Below are 27,506 nucleotides of genomic sequence, written 5' to 3' on the forward strand. Positions count from 1 at the left end.
TGTTCTAAGAAAGTAGAGCCCAAACCCCAAACCAATGTCCACCTGAGGCTAAAGTCAGTGTGACCTGCAGACTTTGTACTTACGTATTCAATGACTTACCTTCCTTACTCTGAAAACAAAACACCCAACTGGTTTCCTCTAAGGAGTCCTTGGATGGGCTCTGCATTAGACTGGGTTGACTAGAGAAACAAATTCATAGACACTCATCTGTGTATATGAGAGAGCTTTATATAAAAGAATAATTGCACATTAAGAAAACATGCCAGCCCAATCCAGATCAAGTCCGTAAGTCCAAAATTAGCCCATATGCCCAATACTAGTCCATCAATTCCTCTTTAGACTCACGTAGCCATGCAATAATGCCAAATTCAGGAAGATCACAGGCCAGTGGGTGGAAAGTCTTGTGGATCCAGTGGCAGTGGAAGCATCTCAGCATTGGCAGGGGTCTCTACGTGGCTCCTCCAGCTCAGGGAAGTAGCATAGCTCCATGAGTCTTGTCAGATGCAATGTCCACAAAGGAGTGTGAGTGTGTCCCACCTCCAGTGAGCTATTTATCTCCTTAACACCTCCAAAGGAGGTCATCAAGCTGTGACCTGATTGAAAGGCTAAACTCCACCCCTTCACTCGTAAGTCTCAAATTGACAACAGATTATGCAACTACAACAGGCTCCAACCACCATCCTCTCAATTAGTAGCCTGGTGCTTACCCATTTGGCCACCCAAGGACTTCTAGATGATCCGGCGCACAGGAATACCTTGCATTATGGTGCTCACACTACTGCATTTGTTTTGCATTTTCATAGATATTGCATTCTTTATTAATTGATTTGAAGGGCTGAGGCAGCTCTTCATTGAGCAAGCCTAATGGGGCCATTTTTTTTACCCCATCAGCATGTGCACACTTCCTGTCTCTGTGTCACATTTGGGCAATTCTCAAGATATGCCAAGCTTTGTCACATTGCCATCACACATTTAATAGACCATCCAACCCCCCAAGCCACACACACTGCCATCAAGTTGATTCCAACTTAGAGCAACTCTATAGAGAGACCGAGTAGGAATGTTTCCTAGGGTTTCTGAGGCTAACTTTTATGGAAGCGGATTGCCACATCTTTTTCCCTGGGAGAAGCTGATGGGCTTTAGTGGCTAACCTTATGGTTAGTACCCCAATGCTTAATCATGGCCCCACCAGCAGCTTTTTTTGTTTTATGAAAATACCCAACTTTTTATTGCGTGTGATTCAGGTGAAGTTTTACATTCAACAATTTATACACCTTGTTTCACCTCACCCACTGTAGTCCCCTCCATGTACATTGCTTATCCCACATCCTCCCTGTGTTTCCAGTGTCCACTTCTCCATTCCTCTGCATTTTGCCTTGGGGTAAATGCTACCCTTCTGATGTTCTACGGTTGATTATTCTAATATGGGGCTGAGTTCGGTGTCAGACTTCTTTGTTTTTCTCTCATTTTATTGAGGGCTCTTACAGCTCTTATCACAATCCATCCATCCATCCATTGGGTCAAGCACATTTGTACATAGATTGCCATCATCATTTTCAAAACATTTTCTTTAGACTTGAGCCCTTGGTATCAGTTCCTTCATGAACCCTTGATACTTTATAAATTATTATTTTTTATGTATTACACCAACCACTGTCTCTTTTCACCCACTTTTCTATTGTTCATCTCCCTGGGAGGGGGTTATATGTCGATCATTGTGATCAGTTCCTCCTTTCTCCCCCTGCCTCTTTCCTGGTATCGCTACTCTTATTATTGGTCCTGAGGGGTTTATCTGTTCTGGATTCCCTGTGTTTCCAGCTCTTATCTGTACCAGTGTACATCCTCTGGTCTAGTTGGATTTGTAAGGTAGAATTGGGGTCATGGTAGTGGAGGGTGGAAGCATTAAACAACAGGAGGAAAGGTGCATGTTTCATCGTTGCTATCCTGCACCCAGACTGGCTTGTCTCTTCCTGTGGCCCTTCTGTAAGGGAATATCCAATTGTCTACAGATGGACTTTGGGTTTTCACTCTGCCCTTCTCCTCATTCACATCGATATGATTTTTTGTTCTGGGTCTTTGATGCCTCATACCTGATTCCATCAACTTGGTGTCAGTCTTGAAGGGCGACCGAGGGCCATGGTTTTGGGGGTTCCTACTAATCTTTATCTGACCTATAAGCCTGGTCTCTTATGATTTTGATCCAGGAGTAATGCTATGCTTTTCAGAGTAGTCAGTCACGGTAGCTGGGCACCATCTAGTTCTTCTGATTTCAGAGTTTTAGAGACTGTTGTTTGTGTGGTCCGATAGTCCGTTGACTTGCTTTTATGTGCCTTTCTAGGTTTATCACTCTTTTCTCTGCAATATTTGCACCTTATATGACTGCTCATGAGTTTTTAAAACTCCAGTTGCTACTCAACAAAGTAGTATATAGAACCTTGTTTTTGTGGACTGTTATGTCAATTGACCTCACTGTGCTCAAAGACAGTGGTTCTCGTGCACCCCAGCCCCTGCCACTGGGTCCAGTGATTTGTTTTCCCAAGGTGTGTGGTTGTGGCTAAGGGGTTTTCATCACTCTGAGCAGGAATTCTTTTAATAGACTACCGTATAGTGTGAACATAACTTGCTCTGGGAAACAGACCAACAAACAGTGTGATTTGCTTCATTGTGCTACTTGCTTTATTATTAATTTATTCCAGTGGTCTGGAACCAAACGTATGCAATTCTATAAGGTTGTTATTATGTTATTGTTAGGTGCCACTGAATCGGTTCCGACCCATAGAAACTCTCTGTATGATAGAAGGAACCAATGTTCAGCCCCAGGTCATCCTCACGATTGTCTTAGGTTTGAGCCTGCAGTTGAAATTACTGTGTCAATTCACCTCCTTGAGAGTCTTTCTTTTGGTTTCTTCTTACCATCCCTCTATCACCACTCATGACATCACTTCTCAGAAATCTCTGAGGTGTTTCCAAATATTTTTCTGTTTTAATACCCCCTTAATACACTGTTGTCAGTTATGTACATCATTGACAACCGGTCCCATTGGTTATTTTATTTTATTTTTTTTAATTTATTTTTAACAATTTATTGGGGCTCATACAATTCTTATCACAGTTCATACATATACATACATAAATTGTATAAAGCACTTCTGTACAGTCTTTGCCCTAATCATTTTTTTCTCCTCTTTTCTTTTTTTACATTTTATTAGGGACTCATACAACTCTTATCACCATCCATACATATACATACATCAATTGTATAAAGCACATCCATACATTCCCTGCCCCAATCATTCTCAAGGCATTTGCTCTCCACTTAAGCCCCTCGCATCAGGTCCTCTTTTTTTTCCCCCCTCCCTCCCCTTTCCCCCCTCCCTCATGTGCCCTTGGTAATTTATATGTCGTTATTTTGTCATATCTTGCCCTATCCGGAGTCTCCCTTCCCCCCTTCTCTGCTGTCCCTCTCCCATTGGTTATTAAAAAATACATAACCACACCTCCTCCCTTGATTCCACATTGCAATGTGCACAGCACATGCCTCGCAGTGCCCGCAGGCACTGACTGAACCTATAGACTGCTCTCGGGGACCAGCAGGGACCACAATGCCCCCAGCCTTTACAGCAATACACAAATGTTACAACAGCTCAAAGGGACAAGGCGTCGCATACACAATGCTCACAGTGCTTGGAAGACACCCGCACCCACGCACTCGACTGAGGGGGTGGGGCAGAGAATTCTATACTCAAGACATCTTTATTCCTGACAACTCCCTGGGACCCTGAGCAAATGAAGCCTGGTCTAATGCGTTTTCTCACAAGCCGTTGGTTCTCGGAGTGAGCTTGCTATATCCAGAAGGTTCTAGAGTCCCCCCCCCCACCCCAAATAGCCAAAGGTGTTGAGACACCTGTTTTCTTAGGGTGTGTTTAAAACAATAACACCCTCCACCACCACCAAAAAACCCCCAAGCCTCGAATGATGATCTGGCTCGCCAAGTAGGAGGAACCCTGGTGGCAGTGGTTATCAGTTGAGCTGCAATCAGAAAGATCAGCAGTTCGAAGCCAACAGCCGCTCCTCCTGTTTCTGTACTATTAAAAAAAGAAAACCCTATCTGATATACATGGAGTCACTATGAGCCGGGGTAACTGACATGTAATACTAGCCCTGAAGTAAAGGAAACATAAGTCCAACTTCAACTGTAGGGTCTACATCCTTTGTCAGCCTTACACATTGAGCTGCTAACTGCAAGGTCAGCAGTTTGTAAGCCACTAGCTGCTCCTTGCAAGAAAGATGGAGCTTTGTACTTCCATAATGATTTATATACATACAGAACAGTCGTGGGGAGGAGATGAGCCAGTCAGGGTGCAGTAGAGTGCTGTTGAAACATACAACTTTCTTCTAGTTCTTTAATGCTTCCTCCCCACCATTATCATGATCCCAATTCTACCTTACAAATCTGGCAAGATCAGAGGATGTACACTGGTACAGATAGGAACTGGAAACACAGGGAATCCAGGACAGATAACCCCCTCAGGACCAATATTGAGAGTAGTGATATCAGGAGGGTACGGGGAAGGTTGGGGGAGAAAAGGGGACCTGATTACAGCCATCAATATATAACCCCTCCTGGATGGGGGGGCGCAACAGAAAAGTGGGTGAAGAGAGACAGTGGTCAGTGTAAGACAAGTACAAATAATAAGAATTTATAAATTATCAAGGGTTCATGAGTGAGGGAGGAGGAAAATGAGAAGCTGATATGAAGAGATCAAGTAGAAAGAAAATGTTTGGAAAAGGATGATGGCAACAAATGCATAAATGTGCTTGACACAATGGAAGGCTGGATTATGATAAGAGCTGTAAAAGCCCCCCCAAAATGATTAAAATATACAAAATATACAATCTCAGCGGTTCTATCCTGCTGTAGGAGGTCGCTCTGAGTTGGCATTCACTTGCTGGCAGTGAGTTTGATATGGTTTTAGTTTATCAGATACATACAAGACCTTGTGGTGCAGTGGTTAAAGATTTCGTTGTTAACCAAAAGGTTACCATGTTGATATCCCTAGCCACTCCTGGGGGTGGGGTGGGGAAAAGTGACATTACATTTAAAAAAAATCATTTTATTAGGGGCTCATACAACTCTTATCACGATCCATACATACATCAATTGTATAAAGCACATTTGCACATTCATTGCCCTCATCATTCTCAAACCAGTTGCTCTCCACTTAAGCCCCTGGCATCAACTCCTCAAGTGCCAACACATTTCTATAAAGATTATGCCTGGATGCTGTTGAGTCCGTTCTGAATCATAGTGAGCTGATGTGTAACAGAGAAAAACCCCAAACACTCCCGATTCTACTCCATCCTCGCCATTGTTGTTTATACCCAGTGTTGCAGCCACAGTGTCAATCCATCTCACTGCATGTCCTGGAAACCCTACGAGGCAGTTAATTCTCCTGTCCTATAAGGAGCCCTGGTGACATAGTCGTTATGGGTTGGGCTGCGATCCGAAAGGTCAGCAGTTGAAAACTACCAGCTTCTCTTCAGGAGAAAGATGGGGCTTTCTACTTCTGTAGAGTTTACAGTCTTGGAAACTCCCAGGGAAGGTTGTGCCCTGTCCTATAGGGTCGCCATGAGTTGACATTGATTCAGTGGCAGCGAGTTTGCTTTTTATAAGGCGGCTGACTCGATGACAGGGATTTTTTTTTTTTTGAGTCAGAATCGACTCCAAACCAATAGGTTTTGGTCTCATAAGACAAATGTCCAAACTCTAGACTTCTACTGGCGTTAGACCGTTCCTATAGCCCCCTTGGGCATTTGAACTTCCCCACAGCAGTCAAAGGCCCCTCTCCTGGACTCTCTGCCCTTCATCAATCTCCCAAAACCTCTCCCTGGTCTCTAGGAGACCCTTCTACAAGCCTACAACCCCCTCCCAAGCCTTCTCGCCTCTCTTTCATTTTTCACACTCTTCCTCCTGCACATTTTTCAACCCAGTACCTTACACTCCAGTGATTTCAAGAGCACCCACTCTAGTCCCTCCCCTGGCTCTCCCAGCTCCTTCCTCAGGACCAGCCCATCTCTTCCTCCCTCTAGAGCAGGGTGTCAAACTGGTGGCCTGTGGGTTGCATGTGGCCCCCGAGGTAATTTTTTTGTGGCCCATTATGCTCTGAAATAAAATGAAATTAGAAAAAAATTGTTATGAAGAAAACAGCGCTTAGGGGAGAGGGAAGCAACACTGTACACACAATTCCCTCGTTAACCTTTTAACTACTGAAGACGAGCATACACGTGGCCCAGTGCCTTTCCTGGGGGCCCGTGGACATGTAGAAACGCGTTGACTCAGTTCTGGCAACGTTTGGAAGCAATATGTCTGCCACATAATGTAAACAGTGTCACATAATGTAAACAGATCCCAATAGTGCAAAGGTTAAAAAGAGCACTATGGGTTGTGCTGTTATGAATCATATCTAGCGGCAGCACTAGTTCACATTTTTAGAGGGAAGCCATAACGATTGTGCATCACGTTTGTCGGCTGCCCAACATTTTGTGTTTTTTATTAGTTGCTTTGTTATATTTTTCGGCCACAACATAAGAGGTAAGTGAAAACTAGGAGGAGGAAAGCACTGGCAAGTTTCAGGTAAAAAAGAATAATTTGAGTTTTAGGAATACATGAACTAAAATAAATGTTTCAATAAAAGCAATTACATCGTGTTTTAATGATCCTGTCCATATTCCTGAATCCTCATTTCAAAATATAAATTTAACAAAATTTGTCAATGTGATGTGGCCCGTGTGAATCTTGCCTGTCACACCAAATGGCCCGTGTTTGAATGGAGTTTGACAGCCCTGCTCTAGAGTAACCCTCCTCCTCGATGCAGGACTTTTATGACGCAGATCTTGGGTGGTCTAATTTCTCCATGACCAGATCATGCCTGACTATCCTACAGACGGGCTCGCTGTTAGTAACCATGGCACCCAGACTCAGGGAAACCCCTGTGTGCGGAGTAGAACAGCTCTTTGTGGTAGTTTTCTTAGCGTGCCCCTGGAAGCAGATGAGCAGGTCTTTTGCTGTTTTCCCTGAGGCAACCCTGGGTGGATTTGAACAGCCCACCTTTCAGTTACTAGTTGAGTGCGTAGATGTTAGCACCACCCAGGAACGCCTTCCCTAAGAAATGCATGCTATGGAGAAAAAGAAAAACAGGGGAGTGGGATGGGAGGGGAAAGTATTGGGCAGCTCACTCATTGGCCAACCATCGGAACAGACCAGCCTCTCTAGGGGAGAAAGACGAGGCAGCTGGCTTCTGTAGAGATCTATGACTTCAGAAAGCCCATGGGGTAGTTCTACTCTGTCCCAATAGGCCAGTGAGTCGGGATTGATTTGATGGCAGTGGGTTTTTGGGAAGAGACCATGTGGAAGATCAGGCTGAAATCTTAAATGGGGATGCTGATGTTAGCTGCTATAGAGCCAATCTTGATTCATGCTTCCCCTGTGGGTGCACAGAATGGTTCCATGGCGTTTTCAAGGCTGTGAGCTATCGGAGCACTAGACTTGTCATATGAGTGGTCTCTGGGTGGGAACTGCCAGTCTCCTCACTAGTCATCAAGCCCTTGGCGGTTTATACCACCACCTCAAGGATTCACCACCTCAAGGATTCTTCTGGTGTCTACTGGCATCTTGTTGTGGTTTCACCTTGAATCTCCCCGATATCTGATAATGGAGCCCTGGTGGCACAATGGTTAAGCTCTCAGATGTTAATGGAAGGGTCCGTGGTTCATATTCATAAACAGCTCTGCAAAAGAAGGGGGTGGCACTCTGCTTTTGTAAAGGCTACCGCCTAGGACACCTTATAAACCACATCAAACTCACTGACGTCCAATCAATGATGACTCACAGTGACCCCCTGTGGGTTTTGATACTCTGTGGGAGTAGAAAGCTGTTGGTGGTTTCGAACTGCCAACCATGAGTATCACAGCCCAATGTGTGACCACTTCCCCATGGGACAGTTCTACTCTGCCTTCTGGGGCTACTGTGCATGGAATCAACTCGATAGTTGGGGTTTCCTTCCATTGGATGAGTAAAACATACCGAATACATACTTACCAGTCCTCTTACTTGGATCCACAATCAGCAGCCACAGAAGCCACGGTCAAAAAAGCAAGTGACTTATCACCTCAGACAATTCTTTTACAAAAGACCTCTTTAAAGATTTCTCTCTTATTTTTTTAAGACCAAGATATTACTTTGAGGATGACAGTGCACCTGATCCAAGCTGTGGTACGCTCAAGTCTCAGGCACTTGATGAATGCTGGACAATTAAACCAGGAAGACCTGAGAAGAATTGATGCATCTCAATTTATGATGTTGAAGAATATTAACTATGCCGTGGACTTCCAGGAGAATGAATACATCTGTGTGACAGTACAGTGAGAGTGCAGTAAGAGGGACCAGTCCTTAGAGAAGGACAGCATGCTTGGTACAGGGCCAGTGAAACAGGCAGACCCTAAACATGAGGGATTGATACAATGGATGCAAGGATGGGCTCAAACACATCAGTGGCTGTGAGGACAGCAAAGGGAGTGGACAGTGTTTCATGTTATTGTACACAGAGGGACACTGTGAGGTGGATTCCACAGAATGGCATCTAACAGTAACTGGCCAGTTGAGTGGTTTTTCTTTAGAAGTGTGTAGTCAAGTGAGAATTAAGGCTTAGTGGGCCAACCTGGCCAATAAACACATGTTGGGTTAATTGAAGGGCAGAGAGATAAATGTCCCAGTGAGCCTTGCGTTTTTAGTTCTCACTTTCTGATGCTCAGACCAGGATACAGCTGCCTTAGCCAGTTCCCTGCTTCAGCTGGCAAGGCCCACTTCCTGCAAGACATTACCTGAGGAGAAGCCACATGGACCTGCCCCGATGCAACCCTGGGTGCTGGAGCAGCCATGTGGAGACCCCTGCCAGCGCTGAGATGCTGACACACTCACTGACTTGGCTTTCCTCCTGCAGGCGGCATCATTGTGTCTGTTTTGTGAGATGGAGGAGGACTTTGTGGATTGGTGTTGGACATATGGGCTAATGTTGGACTTGTGAGCTTGGGTTGGGATATTTTCTTGATGATGTGCACTTACCCTTTGTATAAAACTCTCTCTTATAATACGAGTTTCTATGGATTTGTTTTGCTAAAGTACCCAGACTAATACATCAAGTCTTTCCTCCTTTTCGGTCACTCTTTTCTTACTGACATTAGAGTCTCTGTATTTTTCTTTCTTTTTTGAATCTTTGCATTTTTCTATGGGAGTCCTTTGTCAGGTGTATGCAGAGTGAATATTACCTCCCAGTCTCTTTCCTTTTCCCTATTTTAATGGTGTCATGGCATTGGTTATGAGTAGAATGTTCCAATTTGGATGAAGCCTAATTTATTAGCATTTCAATGTTTAGTGCCCTTATCATAAAATGGTGTCTTTGTCTAACCCAAAGTTGTAAAGGTCATAATGCTTCCTCCCCTACCCCCAGTAGAAATTCTGTGGGAGATGAAAAGGTTTCTCCCCATGTTGTTTCCCATATTTATTGTACGCCCAGCCTACGACACTGCTCACAACACTTGGTATATACTTGTAGCACACTTGGAACAAAGCTGGTTAGAAGTTTTCTCCCAGAGGGCATTCAGTCATATAGAGTGATCAGACTCTATTGTCAGTCCCACCACAGGTGGGATCCACTCCCTGCTGATAAGGATAATGGATTGCTTTCCTGAAGGAGAATTTGGAATAAGTCAAAAGAGCTCAAGGACAACTAAGGTTAGGCTGTCATCTTGAATCTAGGATCCGCCTATCTTGTCACACGTGTACCCCTAATCCCTCCTCGTTGTATTGTGTGTACACCCCTAGGCTGTCCCCCTCCTGTTGCTGTATTGTCTATGCTACAACCCCTTCCTGTGATGTATGTGGTCACCTGTAGTCAGGGGGGCTTGCACACCCCTAAGCATATATAAGCCTTGGTTAGAAATATTCTCTCCCCTGCACTCTCCTCCTCATCTCTGACCTCCAAGTGCACCACCAAGAGGGGCTGAGGTGAGCATACTACCATGAAATGTGTCTTGATTTCTTTATTTTATCTTCTCTCCCACCTCTCCTATTCTCTATGACTTTACTATGACCTCTATATGGTATCAGCGTAGAATTGCTCCTATGGACCCTATGGTTGTCAGAGGCTGCTTTACTCTGACAAAATTCGATATTCTTTATCTAAACCCATTTTACCCACAAGTTGTCTTCTTGGAAGAATTCACCAATCTCAACACTAATGGTTAACGACCATAAAACAATATATATTTATTGAGTTTATACAATGTTCCAGACACATTTTCAAAGAGTTTACATATATAATTCATTTAAGCATCACAATACAAATCTTAGTTAAGTATGATTATCCCCATTTTACAAATAATGCACAGTGGTTGGTAATAAGCATTTGCTTCGTGTCTCACAGGGAGTACAGAGGTTAGGATGGCAGTGATGACAAGCAGGATGTGGACCATGACTAAAGGCATCCCCACACACGTTACATAAGCAGGGTTATTCTCTGGAGCAAATCAGCTGAAGCTCAACAAGGATTGAACGTACTGAAAGGCATTTGTTAAACTAAGCTACCCAGCAGAATATCAACTACAATAAGCATATTTGTGGCCTTGACCAGGAAAAGGTCAATAAGAGTATTAATCTTGACCAATAAAACATCAATAATACTGTGTACATATGTGACCTTGACCAGTAAAACGTCAATAACACTGAGCATGTGTAATCTTGACCAGTAGTAATGTCATCTACACTGAGCATGTTTGTGATCTTGACCACTAAAGCATCAATTACATTGAGCATGTATAATCTTGACCAATAATAATGTCAAGTACACTGAACGTGTTTGTGTTCTTGACCAGTAAAACATCAATTATATCGAGCATGTGTAATCTTGATCAGTAATGTCATCTACACTGAGAATGTTTGTGGCCTTGACCAGTAAAATGTCAGTAACACTGAGTATGGTGGTGACCAATAAACATCAATTACATTGAGCATGTGTAATCTTAACCAGTAATAATGTCAAGTGCACTGAGCATGTTTGTGGCCTTGACAAGTAAAACATCAATTACATCGAGCATGTGTAATCTTGACCAATAATAACGTCAAGTACACTGAGCAAATTTGTGTTATTGACCAGTAAAACATCAATTACATTGAGGATGTGTCATCTTGACCAAGAATAATGTCATCTACACTGAGAATGTTTGTGTTCTTGACCAGTAAATTGTCAGTAACACTGAGTATGGTGGTGACCAATAAACATCAATTACATTGAGGATGTGTCATCTTGACCAATAATAATGTCATCTACACTGAGTATGTTTGTGGCCTTGACCAGTAAAACATCAATAACACTGAGTATGAATATGACCAATAAACATCAATTACATTGAGGATGTGTCATCTTGACCAGTAATAATGTCATCTACACTGAGTGTTTGTGGCCTTGACCAGTAAAACATCAATAACACTGAGTATGAATATGACCAATAAACATCAATTACATTGAGCATGTGTAATCTTGACCAATAATAATGTCAAGTACACTGAGCAAGTTTGTGTTCTTGACCAGTAAAACATCAATTACATTGAGGATGTGTCATCTTGACCAGTAATAATGTCATCTACACTGAGTATGTTTGTGGCCTTGACCAGTAAAATGTCAGTAACACTGAGTATGAATATGACCAATAAACATCAATTACATTGAGCATGTGTCATCTTGACCAGTAATAATGTCAAGTCTACTGAGTGTGTCTGTGACCTTGAGCAATAAACATGAATTAAATTGAGTATGTGTCATCTTGACCAGTAGTAATGTCATCTACACTGAGCATGTTTGTGATCTTGACCAGTAAAAACATCATTTACATTGAGCATGTGTCATCTTGACCAGTAATAATGTCAAGTACACTGAGCATGTTTGTGGCCTTGATGAGTAAAATGTCAGTAACACTGAGTATGGATGTGACCAATAAACATGAATTAAATTGAGCATGTGTCATCTTAACCAGTAGTAATGTCATCTACAGTGAGCATGTTTGTGACCTTGACCAGTTACACATCAATGACATCAAGCATGTGTATTCTTGACCAATAATAATGTCAAGTACACTGAGCATATTTGTGGCCTTGACAAGTAAAACATCAATAACACTGAGCATGGATATGAGCATGTGTCATCTTGATCAGTAATCATGTTAAGTTTACTGAATATGTCTGTGACCTTGACCAGTAAAACATTAATAACACTGAGCATGTGTCATCTTGACCAGTAATAATGTCAAGTCTACTGAGTATGTCTGTGACCTTGACCAGTAAAACATCAAGTACATTGAGCACGTGTCATCTTGACCAGTAGTAATGTCATCTACACTGAGCTCGTTTGTGGCCTTGACAAGTGAAACGTCAATAACACTGAGTATGGATGTGACCAATAAACATCAATTACCTTGATCATGTGTCATCCTGACCAGTAATAATGTTGACTACACTGAGCATGTTTGTGACCTTGACCAGTGAAACGTCAATATGAGTATGTTTGTGATCTTGATCATTAAAACATTAATAGAGCACGTGTGTGATCTGGACCAGTGAACTGTCAACTACACTGAGCACGTGTGATCTGGACCAGTGAACTGTCAACTAAACTGAGCACTTGGGCTCTGAACCAATAAACTGTCAGTAACACTGAGCATGTGTGATACCTAGACCAGTAAATTGTCATCTGCACTGACTTGTGCGATCGTGAAGAAAACGTGGTTTCTCCAATCTCCAAATTTGCCTCTAGTATGACTACTCTGTGGCATGGTGGGTTACATGTTGAGCTGCCAACCACCAGGCTGGCAGTTCAAACACAACAGCCATCCAGAGGAGGAAGAATAAGACTCCCCGCTCCCATAAAGATTTACAGCCTCAGACACCCACAGGGAAGTTCTGCTCTGTCTTATAAGACAGCTATGAGTCAGAATTGACTCATGGTGGTGAGTTTGGTTTAGGGTTGGGTTGGTTTTTTTGTGTGTGTGTGTGTTTTAGTGTTGTTCTTGTTGTTGCTGTTGTTTTTTTTTTAATGGCTACTCTGATGTTCTGTAAACAGAAGAGTAACCATTGAAGGCTTTCTTACGTTAAATCTTAGGTTAGATCTTGGGGTCAGAAAGGCGTAATGGTTGTATAGAAGTGCTTGGGTGTTTTTTGGGTGCAACAGGTTTTTTTGCCTTATGAGTTCTCTCATGGTCTTTAAGTAGGGTTAGGTTACAGAATTCCTTACCACACTCCCTGCATTCTTCGTGTCTGCCCTTCTGGTGGACTTTCTGATGCTGTATCAGTTGGTGGCGGTGACCAAAGGCCTTCTCACAATCACCACACTTATGGGGTTTCTTGCCTGTGTGGATTCGCTCATGCTTAACGAGGCTGGACCCATAAATAAAAGCCTTCCCACATTCCTTACACTTGTAAGGCATTTCGCCCGTATGGATCCTCTCGTGCTGAGTAAGGTGATAGCTGCAATTAAAGCCCTTCTCACACTGTGTGCACGTATAGGGCTTTTCCCCTGTATGGATTCGCTCATGTTTGACAAGGCTTGAGCCCCAGCGGAAGGCTTTCCCACATTCCTTACACTCGTGAGGTTTCTCCCCAGTGTGGATTTTCTGATGCTGAGTCAGGTAATTCACACGAGTGAAGGCCTTGCCACACTCTTGGCACTCAAAGGGCTTTTCACCAGTATGAATCCTCTTATGCTGAATGAGGCTTGAACTACAAATAAAGGCCTTCCCACAGTCTTTACATTCAAAGGGCTTGTCACCACTGTGGATTCTCTTGTGCTGAATGAGCTTGTACACCCGGCTAAAGGTCTTGCCACAGTCTTTGCACTCATAGTCTTTCTCCCCGGTGTGAAACCTCTGGTGCTGAGTGAGTTCATCACCCCGCCTAAAGGCCTTCCCACACTCTTTACACTTATAGGGTTTCTCGCCAGTGTGAATTCTCCTATGAATCACAAGGCTCGAGCCCCAGCGGAAGGCCTTCCCACAGTCCTGACACTCATAAGGCTTCTCGCCAGTGTGGATTTTCTGGTGCTGAGCAAGCTGATTGCTCCAACGGAAGGACTTCCCACAGTCCTGACACTCATAAGGCTTCTCGCCAGTGTGGATTTTCTGGTGCTGAGCAAGCTGATAACCACGACTAAAGGCCTTCCCACATTCCTTACACTCATAGGAATTCTCTCTAGTAGGAGACTTCTGTGCTGGTCTATCAGGGGTACTTTCTGTGCAAGCGGGCGGGTTTTCAAAGTTGACGATCATTTGACGTACGTAGCGCTCTGGACGACTCTCTGGGGCTTTCAACTCACCGTCTGCATGCTTCTCGACTTTGCTTTTTCGGCGGGCAAGCCACCGGGAGAAACTCAGTTCGTAAACGTCCTTCACTGCAGATAAATTCTCGCTCTCTAACGGTGACACCCATTCTGGAAAGAAAGAACGTAGTTTGTCTCCTCCTCAAGGAGAAGAAGGAAAAGCAAGAATTACAGCTGGCACAACCATTTCTCAGCAGAAACAACAATTCTCTACTGTTTGTTTGAACACAAACCATCCCGTGTTCCTTTGGAAATATGGATTCTATGTCTGGTAGCGTAATGCACCCAATGAGAAAGTACTGGAAGTGTTCTCCGCGAGGTTAACCAAGAAAAGCACATGGTATTCCTGCTGATCACTGCTTACCGCAGCTCTTGTTGGGCACCAGCAAACGGGCTCTCTGACTCATGGTGACTCCATGTGACAGAGAACCGCACCATGGGATTTTCTGGGCTTTCATCTTTATGGAAACGGACTTGCAGAGGGGTCTGTCCTGTAGAGCTCAGGTGAGTTGGGACCTTTCGGCGACACAGCCAAGGACTTAACCATCTGTGACACGAGGGCTCCATTTATTTCCTATCATCTCACACAATGAGTGAAAAGTCAGAGGTGGAAAGCTCAATGACGAAGGTTCGACATGAGGGCAACTTGTAGACGTTATGATGGCATGCCTGCAAACCCAAGAAAACCAAGCACAGAACCACTGTAAGAAGAATCTGCAGTCATGTATGAAACTGATAGATGGATATACAACTCATATAAAAGAGCAAGTAGTCCAACAAAACCACCAACATTCAAAACCACGTGAAAAGACAACATGTAACACTGAGCTTACGGAGAAATACAAAATACGGGTGAGGACAAGTTAAAGGACATTAACAACTATGGAAAGGAAAACATGTCAAGCTCTTCTGTCTGTGAGTCCATCACAACCAGCTTTGGAATATGCTGGCGGTGGCCGGGTGGTGGGTGTGGGGATGCCCCTGAACTACTTCTAACTCAGGTGTCAGAGTAGAACTGTGCCCCAAAGAGTTTTCAATAGCTGATTTTTCTTTTCTTTTTTTCTTTCTGAAAGCAGACAGTCAGTCCTGAGGTGCCTCAGGGCAGTGCTTGAACCACCAACCTTTTGGTTGGCCGCTGAGTGTGTTAACGGCATGCTAGGACACTCATTCCTGATTGTAATAACTGGTAATTATACAATTTTTATCTTTTACTGTGATTGGGACTACGTACAGCAAAGCACACGTTGATTCGACAGTTTCTACCTGTATAATTTGATGACACCGAATACATTCCTCATTCTCACCCTTCTTTTCTGATTTGTTTCTCCCCCGTCAACACAAATCCCCTGCCTCCTGAGGGTCCTATCTAACCTTTCAAGTTGCTGTTGTCACTATAACCCCAATTACTTAGTTTTCAAAAACAGAATGCTCAAGGCAGCTCAAGACAGACATTTCTTAATTAGTTAAGTTAAACTGCTGTCTGGTTTTAAAAGACATCAGGGGATAATTTTGGTTTAGTAGTTAAAGATTAAAATCTGTTTGGTGTTCCCCCCTATTGATCAGGATTCTAGTTTTTACGTATCTTACTAGATATTAATAGTTCCAAATGCATGGCAGACGAGTAATAAAAGCATTTCCGTGACAGAATCATTATGGTGAATACATGAATGAGCAATGATAGAAGCAGAATATCACTGTTGGGAGCCCCTAGTGAAATACTGAGTCACTGTGGCAAATGCATGAAGATACCAGTTCTGAACGCTCAATAAAATACCGAGTCTTGGCACTCAGTATCGTGATTGTTAACATCAAAGCAAGTGAAAACAAGGTATCTGATGATGGAGACGGGAGAAAGACTTGGCTTTCTGTTCCTATAAAGAGTGACAGTCTCGGAAACTCACAGGAGGCAGCTCTACCCTGTCCTGTATGGTTGTTATGCATTGGCGTCGGCTCGATGGCATTGTGTTTGGAATTTTGGTGAGTGGCAGAAGAACAGGAAGCCATTTTGAAAAAAAATTAATAAAGGAAAAAAAGAAAAAGAGGAGCTGGATCTAGCATATTAGCCAATCTTTAGGGAGAGAAAGCTACACGATCTACATCCTTCCTATTCATAAGGTGGTTCACAGATCAAGAGCACCATGCCACAAATGAATGATGAGACAGAACTGAGGGGAGAGGGAAATGAGGCAAAGGTGAAGCTCCTGGTGAGGCCTGGTAGTTTCCGGCATGAGGCTTTGGTGAAGGGTTGCGTAGCACTTCAAGTCCCCGTGCAACAGTGTGTACGGAACAGGCATTTCCAGTGATGTCGCCATGGGTTCTGTTACAATTGCCCCATACCCATTCATCTAGTTTCCCTGCTTTTGTCCTCAAGGAATGGTTGGCTGCTGGGCTTCCTATAGGTGGCCTCTTAAAATTAGCCGAGTACTTAATTAATATATGAGACTCATTTTTTTTAAAGCCATTTCGTTATTTAGCTTCAGAGCAGTCTTTTGGTTAATTTGAAGAGTATATGAAGGGGCTTCAAAAAAATTCATGGAATATGGAATTAAAAGATGATGGAATTTTCCCTATGAGTGTTGCCCTTCCCTCTTTGGTAAAAGAATACCTCTTTTACTGTATATCTTTTAAAAATATTGATTGGGATTTAATACATAGATCAGTCAGTCCATAGTTCAGTCACATGAAGTGCCCCCTTGAGCTTTTTGATGCCTCCTTGAATCGGGACAAGAGTCTCAGGGAATCTACCAGTCTCAATAATCCAGTAGGTTTGGGGGTGGGTTTTTGATTTTTGTTTTGCTTTTGTGGGGAAAGGGATTTGAGTTCAGGTTCAAAATTTTCTCCGATTCTATTGGAATCTTATTTGGTGTTGCGCACTATCTAGTTTTTCTGGTCTCAGCAGCCTTGGACTTTTGAAGGGCAGTTTTTAAGTATAACATTGTCATATATATTCTTGCTGTTATTGGGAAAATATACAGCAAAGTACACTCCAAGTCAATGACTTCATTTTCAGAGCAGTTCTTGCACATTAATATCAGTGGTGGCCCCGAGGCTCCTAAGGCTTTCGAGTCTCTGTGGCCACTTTGATCCCACAGAGGTAGTACTTAAAAGAGCCCAGCGCTCAGGGCAAACATTCCTTGCTAGTGAAATTAAATCGCTGTTTGGTTTTAAGACAACTTCAGGGGATATTTTTGGTTTCATATTGAAGGATTATCTCCAGGGAATGAATGATTTCTGGGGTTCATCCAGCCTCTATGGCTCCAGAAAGTTTGGAGTTCATGATAACCCACAATTCCACTGTGTATCCCACCCCCTACCCCCTACCCCCAACACACATACACTCTCTCTCTCTCTCTATTGGTCAAGATTCTCTCAGTATAATAGTTTTATGGAATGCAATAATGCTTCGATTGAGCTTAATTTAAAATGTAAGGAGTCCCTGGTTGGGAGCAACGGTTAATTGCTTTGGCTGCTGGCCCAAAAAATGGAAAAATGATCTGCTCCGCAAAGTCCACGGCCTTAAAGATTGCACAGAGCAGCGTCCTCTGGGGCTCCTGACGGCCACTAACAGGAAGAGTGAGGCAGGTGTGTAGTTATCTGAGACAGTTATCTGAGACTCACTGACGGAGATGAGGTTGCTGTAGTTCTCCATCATCACCTCCCAGTACAGCTCCCTCTGCGCAGTGTCCAGGCAGTTCCACTCGTGATGCGAGAAGTCTATGGCCACGTCCGCAAACGACACAGGGCTCTGAAAACATACACCCAGGTGGGAGTGAGGCGGCGAAGGGAAGCCCTTTCAAGGGGGAGGGAGCCCCTGCGGGTCGGTAGTTGTTGAGCAGGCAGAAAACAGAGATGCACACAGGATGCTGAAGAAACTGCGCCCCGCCCCCATCTGTCCCTGTCATTCTGTGGCAGCCTGTCTGCTGCTGTTTCCAGCTGGAAACTCTACTCCTGCCCCCCCCCCATCCCCTGCCCCATTTCAAATCCCAAGCAGGACCACCCACGGCAGACAGGTTTCAGGGGGGCTGCCAGACTCAGGCTGGGAAAGGAAAGCCTGGCGACGAGACGACACAGTTCTGAGCGTCATCCCATGAAAACGGTCCGCATCGCCAAGGGCTAGGTCCAACGTAGTACTGCAAGGCAAGCTTTCTAGGTTGGAAACTTCTTGGGCATGGTACACAGCCGGACAATAACTAACTACAATAGCGCTGAGAGCTTTACTGAACTGCAGGGAGAATCACCTGCGGAGTGTCTAATCGCCCAAAGGTGTCAGGGAATAGTGCACCGAAGAATGCATGTGTCCTGCCTGCTTAAGAGCAGAGCCCGGAATGCACCTGTCCCACATTCGCTCAGCAAGCGTGGATTCCCACATCATCTTTTTCCCCTCTAAGGGGGGGTGTGGGGGGAATCCTGAGATTCTATAATCACCCCTCTGCACCCATGGGCCCCTGTGCCACGGAGTCAATTTTGATTCATAGCAACCTCTGTCCGATAGCGCAGAGTACAGCTGCCCCCGAGGGCTGTAAATCTTTACAGGGGCGGACACCCTCCTTTCTCTCCCTTGGAGTGGCTGGTGGGTTTAACCCTCCAGCTCTATGGCTAGCAGGCTAACACTCATCCTGCTAGGCCACGGGGCTTCTTTTCCATTTCCCAAGTGGAACCTGAAACCATTAGCTGTTAGCAAACAGGCCCTGCTGGAATGTTTTCCAGCCCTATTTTCGCCACGAGGCCAGGCTGTACTTTCAGCAGATTTTCCTTTGTCACCAGGCCAGCACATGGGCCATCAGACTTCATTTTCTACTCGTTAGATGCTTAGGCTACGGGTTGGCAGGTTTTCCCCTGGTTCTGCTTGTTCTGGATCATCTCCTCTGGTACTGGGCGGTTGTCTTACCTGGGACCATCCCTTTGTCCACTCTCTCATTGGTCCTGAGTTAGAGGCTAAGACAACATCAGGGCCCCAACAGAACCCAGTCCCTTGTGGCTGAGCGGCTGTCGACTCAGACCCTGTGCGGCGCAGAGTAGAACTGCCCCCACGGGCTGCGCTCCGCTTTGCAAGACTCCAGTGGGTTTAAGAACGCTGCTTCAACAAATAATGTTTGTGAAGAAAGCACATATACCGGCCCCCCTTCCATGCATAAAGATATGGGTGTTTTCGCTCAAAACCACATTTTCATAAAGTCCCTTTAAAAGCCGCACTTCCTTGGGTTTTGGGTGACAGTCGGGGTTCCCAGTCAACATTTTCCATGCATGTTGCTTGGTAACACTGGCTGGGTTCTTCACAAGCCGAGAGCGTTCTCAGTATTTCTATCCTGGCTTGTCCTGTTCCTGTTTCTAGCCATCTAAGTTCCCTGGCCCCCTGGCCTTCTGCATCGAGTGTTCATGGAAGCCAATTACCAGGTCTTTCTCCCCAGGAATGACTGGGTGGGGCCGAACCAACCACTTTTGGGTTAGGTTAGTAGCCAAGAGCAAGCTGGGCCCTGCCTGGGACTGTGATTTAGAGGATGTTGCTATTGGCTATTGAGCCAGTTCTGACTCGCGTCCATCCAATGCACAACATCCTGGAAATGACATACTTCCAGGACACCGTGATGAAATGAAGGTGCCTCGATGGCCCAGCAGTTGAGCCCTTGGCTGCTAACCCAGAGGTCAAAGGATCAAACCCACCAGCTGCTCTGTGCGAGAGAGAAGAGGCATTCTGCTTCCATCAAGATCTACAGTCTTGGGAAACCCAAGGGAGTAGCCCTGCTCTGTCTTACAGAGTCCTTATGAGTCAGGATAAATTGCTGCTCTTTTTGGTTCTGGTGCAATATGATCCAGGATGGCGTAGCTGTCACTCACGTCCAGTAATTTAAGAACAAACAGCTTCCATCTCTCTGTTCCCCCGGAGTTATGCTCTCCACGGTTGTAGGCACTACGCACAGTCCTATGCAATTCTGGGGACCTCAGAAAAGGTGAGCTCTCACTACACGGCAGCATGGAGACCAGCAAATGTGAACAATCCTTCTCATCTACCTGGAAAACATCAGTGCACTTCTGTTCTCTGAGGGGGTCAGCCAGGGCCAGCGCTTGGAGCGCATCAAACCAGAGCTGCGGCTCAGATAGCTCCCTAACAGATTGCAGTCCACCAGGGCACCCATCTTACTCTTGACAAGAAAGCTCAACACGGGGGACATAATGAGCAACGCGTCCTATAACCGGCTGGCCATTAGCCACATGAGGAGCCCACGGGGCTTGAATTGTGCTCCTCCTCCTGGGCCTGCAAATGACATGTGAGAAATCCCAACTAACCCCCAGTCCTGTGGATACTTTTCAAAGACAGTATTGGCAACAGTTACGGACTATCCCATGGACTGCCAGAAGACTGGGAAAATCTGTCTAAGAGGTACAACCAGAAGGCTCCTCAGAAGGCAGTGCGGGGCGTCCTTTATGTTGTCTACGCTGGATGTATGATGAAGGAGTGACTAAATGCTGATTAGGACGTCATGCTCGGTAAAAAGGGGAAGGCCGTCCACAAGATGGAGCGACACCGTGGGTCTAACAACGGGTTCAAACTTGGCAGTGAGAGCGAGGAGGACGGGGTGGGAACCGGGCATGTTTCATTCTGCTGAGCAGGGGCTTCCAAGGAGCTATACCTGACTCAGCTCAGCAGTTTCCAACCACAGCAACGTTCCGCAGCGGGAACCGCACTGGGGAGAGGGCTTTCTTTGGGATTCGATTGAAGCAGTGATCCATGTGGGATGTGTCTTAAAGCAACCCCCGTTGAAATAGGAGACTGCCCTTTGGGCACAGCACCAAGGAAGCCCAAATGGGGAGTGGGGGTGGGGCACATAGAGGTCATGTGGAAAGTGCCAAGGAGCAGATGCTGACGAGGACAAGGACCTTCCCCCTGGAGCTGAGAGAGCAAGCCTTCCCTAAGAGCCGGTGTGCTGACGTGAGGCTTCTGCCCTCCGTACCTGAAAGAGGATACATTTTCTGTCCTTGAAAACCAGGTGTTTGTGGCATTTTGGGGAGAGCTGCCTGGCATGAAGGAATCTGGAGATGAAGACCACCTGGCTTTATCCAGGAAGACTGAAGAGGGCAACTAGGGGGAGCGAGCTTTGGGGGACTTTGGGAAAAGAACTAAAACCACCTGCATTTCTAGGAGGAAGGAGAAATCCACACTTACATCAGCCACACTTTTGCAATTTAAGAACCAGCTAGTCTGCATGGTGCTGATTTTGCTGAAGACACTCAGTCCAGAGAAGCTGAAGCTAGAGAAAGAGAGAACACAGGTGTTAAAAGCAGGTGCAAGACACCAGTATTTACCGCAGTACCTTTATGGTGGCTCCCAGGTGGAAACCAGCAAAATGTCCATCCACAGATGACTGGATTAGTAAAATGTGCTCTAACCTCTCGTGGGTCCCCACCAAGAGACAGGAGGTCCCGAGGCACCGGATGAAGGAGGAACCTTCAGAACATCATGTTGAGTGAAGTCAGTCAGTCACAAAAGGCCAGCTACTTTATGAGCTCATTAACAAAAAGGGGGGTGGAGGGAGGGTGGGGTAGAAAGGGGGAACTGTTTACAAAGATCTACATATAATCTCCTCCCTGGGGGACGGACAACAGAAAAGTGGGTGAAGTGAGTAGGTAAGATATATAAAATAATAATAATTTATAAATTATCAAGTGTTCATGAGGGAGGGGGGAGCAGGGATGGAGGGGGTAAAAGGAGGAGCTGATACCAAGGGCTCAAGCAGAAAGCAAATGTTTTGAGAAGGATGACGTCAACACATGTACAAGTGTGCTTGACACCACGGATGGATGAATGGATTGGGATAAAATTTGGATGAGCCCCCAATAAAATGATTTTATACACACACACACACACACACACACACACACACACACAGAGGCTTACTAAGTCTTAGACAGGACAAAGGCAAAAACAGAACATCCAGATGAGGAAGACCTTCGTCAGGAGGTCAGGAGAATGTCCAGTGAGTTCCAGGCATGCGGCTACTTAGAGGGGGACGTATAATACCAAGGAAATGGCCATGCACGCATTGCTGACTTACATGAAATAGACTGAATGAAACACATGAACTCCTAGTGGTCAAGTCCGTTTCAAGTCACGCTGACCATGTGATACTGCAGAATGACCCTTCGTAGGGCCTTCCGGGTGATTGATCTTTAATGGGAAAAGATCACCCGGTCTGTCTCCCAAAGGGCTCCTGGGTGGAGGCAAACCACCAAACTTGGGATTAGCAGTTTAACTGTTACACTTGTTGATTCTGATTCATAGAGACCCTGTAGGGTAGGGGAGAACTGCCCCGGTGGGTTTCTGAGACCTTGAACTCTTTAGAGAGTCTCTATTTTCTTCCATGATGCTAATAGGGCATCAACTGTCTATACGCTTTCATTTATTTTCCATTTATTCCCGTTGTTCGGTGCCTCTGAGTTGGGTCTGACTCAGCTGGACTGCCTGTGCAATCGAACAAGATACTGCCCGGTCCTCTCATTGTTTCTAAGCCTGAGCCCGCCAGGGGCAGTTACTCTTCCAAAAGACAGTTCCTCGTTAGAGACCGTCTCCTCTCAAATGGAAGAGCATGCTAACTTTAAAGAAAGAGAGAAATCCTTAATGATAGACATTAACGTGAGAGACTCTGAGACGGATAAGGAAGAAATGCTTCCTTTGAACCTGCAGCTAGTGGGAGCAGCGGGCGGGGACAAGGTTCTGACCTCACTCATCTACCCCCACCCGGCCTGCTCTGAGAAGCTGCTGAGCTGAGCATGTCAGATGAGGCAAAACTGGATCCTCTACATGCTATGGGAGACGTATAAGGGCGCTTTGTTTGATCGTGGTTGGGGTGAGAGGTCATACGGAGCTTTCCCTTCCACCATGTAGGCATCTTTCTTTGCGTGACATTGGTTGTGATCCCCTTGTTATGACTTCATTCTCCCCACTTCCTGCCTGGGTCCCCCAATTCCCTTGCTTCTCTCCTGTGCCTCCCTGGCTTCTGGGCTTTGTTTTCTCAGGCAGGTGCCAGCCATCCTTTGGGTGTGATGAGTTGGTTGTTCTGAGAAGCACACAGCTCAAGGGTGAGGTTACTGTTCACGTCACAGGCTTGTGTGCTGCTTGGCCACGGTGACCTCTAGGGGTGGGTTCAGTGCCAAGTCTGAAGGGCCACACATAGTCTCCATCACACCGTTCAGTCTGACTTCAAATACATTTTTTTTTTTTAAGATTTGGAATTTTGCATAGGTTTTTCCTCTCACTCTGCCCAGGATCTTTTACTCGGTCAGGCTGGTGGACAGTGGCAACGGGGCACCATCTCGTTCTTTTGGGGGCTGTGGTTTGTGTGAGCCATTGGACGGATTATTTCCTGGAGTCTTTGATTGTTCTTGGCCCTTCTTCACTTCAGACGGGGATGGGGACCTTTCTATCGACGGCCATTTTATTCTTTCCCCACCTGCCTGTCCTTGGAAACGTTACCCAAGTAGTCCCTGTGGGTAAGGCTCCTAAGTGTCTGCGACAGAAACATGCAAACTCTGGAACATCGGATTGGAGAGGCTGTCTTGGTAAGTGGCTGACTGCCCGCAGGTCAGTGGTTAGAACCCGCCAGCCTGCTCCAGGGGGGAAAGATGTGGCAGTTGGCATCTGTGAAGATTACACACACTCACTGCCACTGAGTCAATTCCGACTCACAGCTAGTCTTAGGCCAGAGCGTAATGCCTCTGTGGGTTTGTTTCTATAACTCTTTAGGGAAGTGGAAAACCTCCTTCTTTCTCCCCAAAAGTGGTTGGTGATTTCGAATTGCAGGTGTGTTGGTTGGCAGCCTGATGCGTAACCACTATGCCACCGGGACTCCCATGAAGATTACATCCATGGAAAACTCAATGGAGCCCCTCAACTCTGTCCTGCAAGGTTGCTAAGAAGTGGAATCAATGCAAGAGTATTGGCTTTTTACATATCTTAAATCCTTACCATTACCGTTGGCTATTGATTTGGATTTCTGGTGACCATCTAAGTTACTGCTCCATTGGCTTTTGGGGGCCGGGATCTTTACGGAGGCAGATCGTGAGGTTTTCTTTGTGTGGTGCTGCTCGGTGGATTTGAACCACCGACTTTTAGGGCAGCAGTCAAGTACAAACCGTTTTTGCCGCCCGAGGACCTTTGAAGTTATGGTTCAGAAGGGCATTTCAGGCCAAGAGGAGCAACTATTCTTAAGCCCTGCACATACACACACACATATGATCTAAAGAACAAAAAGGAAACACCTTAACTTTGGTTTTTAAGATGCGCAACAATTATGTCTTCCTGCTCAGGATGCTTCTTCTCAAAGATGGATGGCCTGGGTGGGGGAAAGAGAAGGGTACAATCAGACATTGAGAAGGGTACAATCAGACATTGAGATCTTTCTGGAACACGGACTTCAGGCCCATGTTGCCCTATTTTACACTCCCAAACCTAGCAGAAATGAGTGTGCACTGGGATTTGTGTCTAAGATGCCCTGGCAGTGCAATGCTGAGTCACTTGGCTGTTGATCCAAAGATTGGTGGTTCAAAACCACCAGCAGCTTTAAGGGAGAAAGATGAGGGAGCCTGCTTCTGTAAATATTTACAGCCTGGGCATGCCATGGGGCAGTTCTACCGGCACTGACGCTATGGCAGTGAATTTGGCTTTGGAGATTCTGAGCGTTTTAGAGATTCCCGGGGACTGGGCTTTCTTTCATCACCGGGCCTCGAGAGCACGTAACTACCCTCTCAGAGTGCCCCAGACAGAGAGACCTGGGTCTCCTCCCAAGATTGAATCCTACTCTTGGCTGTAGCCTGTATGGGGCCCTTGTCCAGCCCTGAAATGGTTATCCCATGACAAGTCTCATGGGTGATTCTCAGGATGGGACTGGGGCCGTGTCCCTTTGGGGCTATTGTTTCCAGGCAGTTGAAGGCAGACAAGTTGCAGATAAGCATTCAGGACCATGGGTTATGACGTCATCCATTGTGTTGCCATAGCAACCCAAGCTTACTGGAAAGCCCCTGCAGCCAATCAGCTGGAGGAGGAGGGCACTTTGCGTCTGCGGTCTTCTCCCCCACACCAGACAGAGGCTCACAAACACCACATGAAATGCACCTTGCCTTGTCACGTCCACAGATGCCCACGTCAAGGGGTGCTGCCCGGCCCTGCCAACCTCCCCCCCTTAAGTGGGTGAGCACATCGCTCACAGCCCTGGGGGGTGGGCACGCCCTGTGCTCATCACTCCGCTTGATAATATCCACGGGTAGCACCGCCACTGAAACGAAGAGGTGCAGCTCGCCCCAGGTGCGCATCTACCACAGCAAAAAAGGGGCGTGGCTCGGTCCATTCCCAGTATCTTGCTAATGGGGTCGTGCCTGTCCTCACAGGCACTTATCTCCTGTCTCTTAGCAACAGGGACATGGCTGCCCCCCATAGGCGCGCTAAGGCACGTATCTTAGTAACGGGGACGTGGTTGCCCCCTCTGCCTGCAGGAGGGCTTACGCACAGTGCTTACGCACGTATCTTAGCAACGGGGGTGCGTAGCCGTCCCTGAATTCCCATTGGGGACTAATTCGCTCATAGCTTAGTAACGGGGACATGGCCCATCCCAACCCATATATCTTAGTAACGGGATGTGGTCGATCTGCCCTCCCTCTCCAACCCCCTCCCTGGCGCGCTTACGCACTTATCAGACTGAGACATGGCCGGTCCCATCCCCCAATATGTGCTCATGCGCACTTATCGCAATAACAGGGACTAGCCCATTCCCCCCTCCCCCGCCGCCCCACCACACACACACACATAGGGTCGCAAATGCGGCAACCGGGAAATGGTCCATCTCGGGCCCCCCTTAAAGGTCCTCACAAGTGCGATCTTCGAAATGCGGATCAGGTTAGCTACCCCTACAGTAGCTCTCAGGCATGATCTCGGCCACGGGATTCCAGCCAGGTAACCCCAGAGCTTGCTTGATTGCACGACCTCAATCACGGGGATCTCGCTAGGTACCCCCAAGGTTGCTCACTTGCATGATCTCAATAATAGGGATCTAGCAAGCCTGCTAACCCCGCCCCCCAGCTCCCGCCCCCCCAGCCCCAGCCGCTTGCAGGCACGATCTCAGAAACGGGGATCCAGCTATATTACCCGCCCTAATCCCTCAGTTGCCCGAATTAATGATCGCAATAACTGGGTCCTCCCACCGCCCCATCATTGGCATGCAGGATCTCTGTAACGGGGATACTGCCAGGTCTTGCACCCTCTCCCCACCCCCACCCCGCCCCGCCCGCGGCTCACATCTGTGATCGCTCAGGAACGAGGGACACCACTGGAGTCCCCTGGTCGCTCACACGAACGATTTCCAGACATGGGTGTACAGCCGGGGTCCCCTCCCTCTCTGCAGTCCCTCACACACATTTCACTCAATCATGCAGACCCCCGAAATCACTCAAACGTACGATCTCCAATACGGGGATACAGCCAGGACCCCCAAAGCCCCTCCAATCCAATCGATCCCATTCGTTTGGGCGCAGCCGGGCATACCACCACCCCACCCCCCGGGTCAATTTACAGGCACGTCATTGGGACCCGTAACGGGGACAAGGCTGGCTCTACCGGGCAGCCTCTCATACATACACCCAAAGAACGAGTCACCCTTCTCCTGTCAGCAGTCGCTGGAGCCAAAGGCCGCGTGGGAATCAGGCGATACCCCCGGAGCAGCTCCCGAGACCACGGTCACCTCTCTCCTCTCCGCTCTCCGCAATCGGAAGACTCGCTGCAGCAAACGCAACAGCTCCCAGGACGTCGGGAGGGGGCGCGCTGACGTAGGCGCTCACGCCAAACCGGTGTCCATGGAAACCGGAGAGGGGGTGAGGGGGGGTGCTCCCAGTATGCCAGGGATGCACGCACGGATGCACGCATGCCTCCCGGGGCCTCTGGGAGTTGGAGTCCAGAGCCCGGGAATTTGTGGTGCGGGGAGCGGGGTGTCCACATTTTCCCAGCATGCAACTCGATGCCCTCCTGTAGGCGCTGGGCCCCCGAGGCTTCTGGGAAATGTCGTCCAACCCTGGAGCTGGGAGCACGGATGTCCACATCTTCCA

At 46.5% G+C, this 27,506-nt stretch overlaps 1 protein-coding gene across 3 annotated transcripts; it reads right to left on the reverse strand.

The window, feature by feature from the left end:
- Nucleotides 1-10,309: 10,309 nt before the first annotated feature.
- ZNF331 (zinc finger protein 331) lies at nucleotides 10,310-27,197 on the reverse strand. Of its 3 annotated transcripts, none has more exons than XM_075537419.1 (5): nucleotides 27,043-27,197; nucleotides 24,681-24,748; nucleotides 21,583-21,667; nucleotides 18,039-18,165; nucleotides 10,310-14,561 (listed from the first exon to the last, which is right to left on the reverse strand). In XM_075537419.1, the coding sequence occupies exons 3-5, from the start codon at nucleotides 21,622-21,624 to the stop codon at nucleotides 13,210-13,212; spliced, it is 1,521 nt and encodes a 506-aa protein (XP_075393534.1). In that variant the 5' UTR covers nucleotides 21,625-21,667; nucleotides 24,681-24,748; nucleotides 27,043-27,197; the 3' UTR covers nucleotides 10,310-13,209. The 3 variants fall into 3 exon arrangements, with proteins under 3 accessions (XP_075393534.1, XP_075393535.1, XP_075393533.1); XM_075537420.1 differs by having other exon boundaries at nucleotides 10,310-14,531; nucleotides 24,675-24,748; XM_075537418.1 differs by having other exon boundaries at nucleotides 24,675-24,748.
- Between the last annotated feature and the right edge of the window lie 309 nt (nucleotides 27,198-27,506).

The sequence above is a fragment of the Tenrec ecaudatus genome, chromosome 18, assembly GCF_050624435.1.
Source record: "Tenrec ecaudatus isolate mTenEca1 chromosome 18, mTenEca1.hap1, whole genome shotgun sequence".
Taxonomy (NCBI): domain Eukaryota; kingdom Metazoa; phylum Chordata; class Mammalia; order Afrosoricida; family Tenrecidae; genus Tenrec; species Tenrec ecaudatus.

Coding starts and splice junctions, on each gene's coding strand:
- ZNF331 (XM_075537419.1), bottom strand. CDS start 21,624: ATGCAGACTAGCTGGTTCTTAAATTGCAAAAGTGTGGCTGAT. Junction 18,166..21,582: donor ATTGCAAAAGTGTGGCTGAT/GTAAGTGTGGAT, acceptor GTATGTTTTCAG/AGCCCTGTGTCGTTTGCGGA. Junction 14,562..18,038: donor CAGCAACCTCATCTCCGTCA/GTGAGTCTCAGA, acceptor CTTCTCCTTGAG/GAGGAGACAAACTACGTTCT.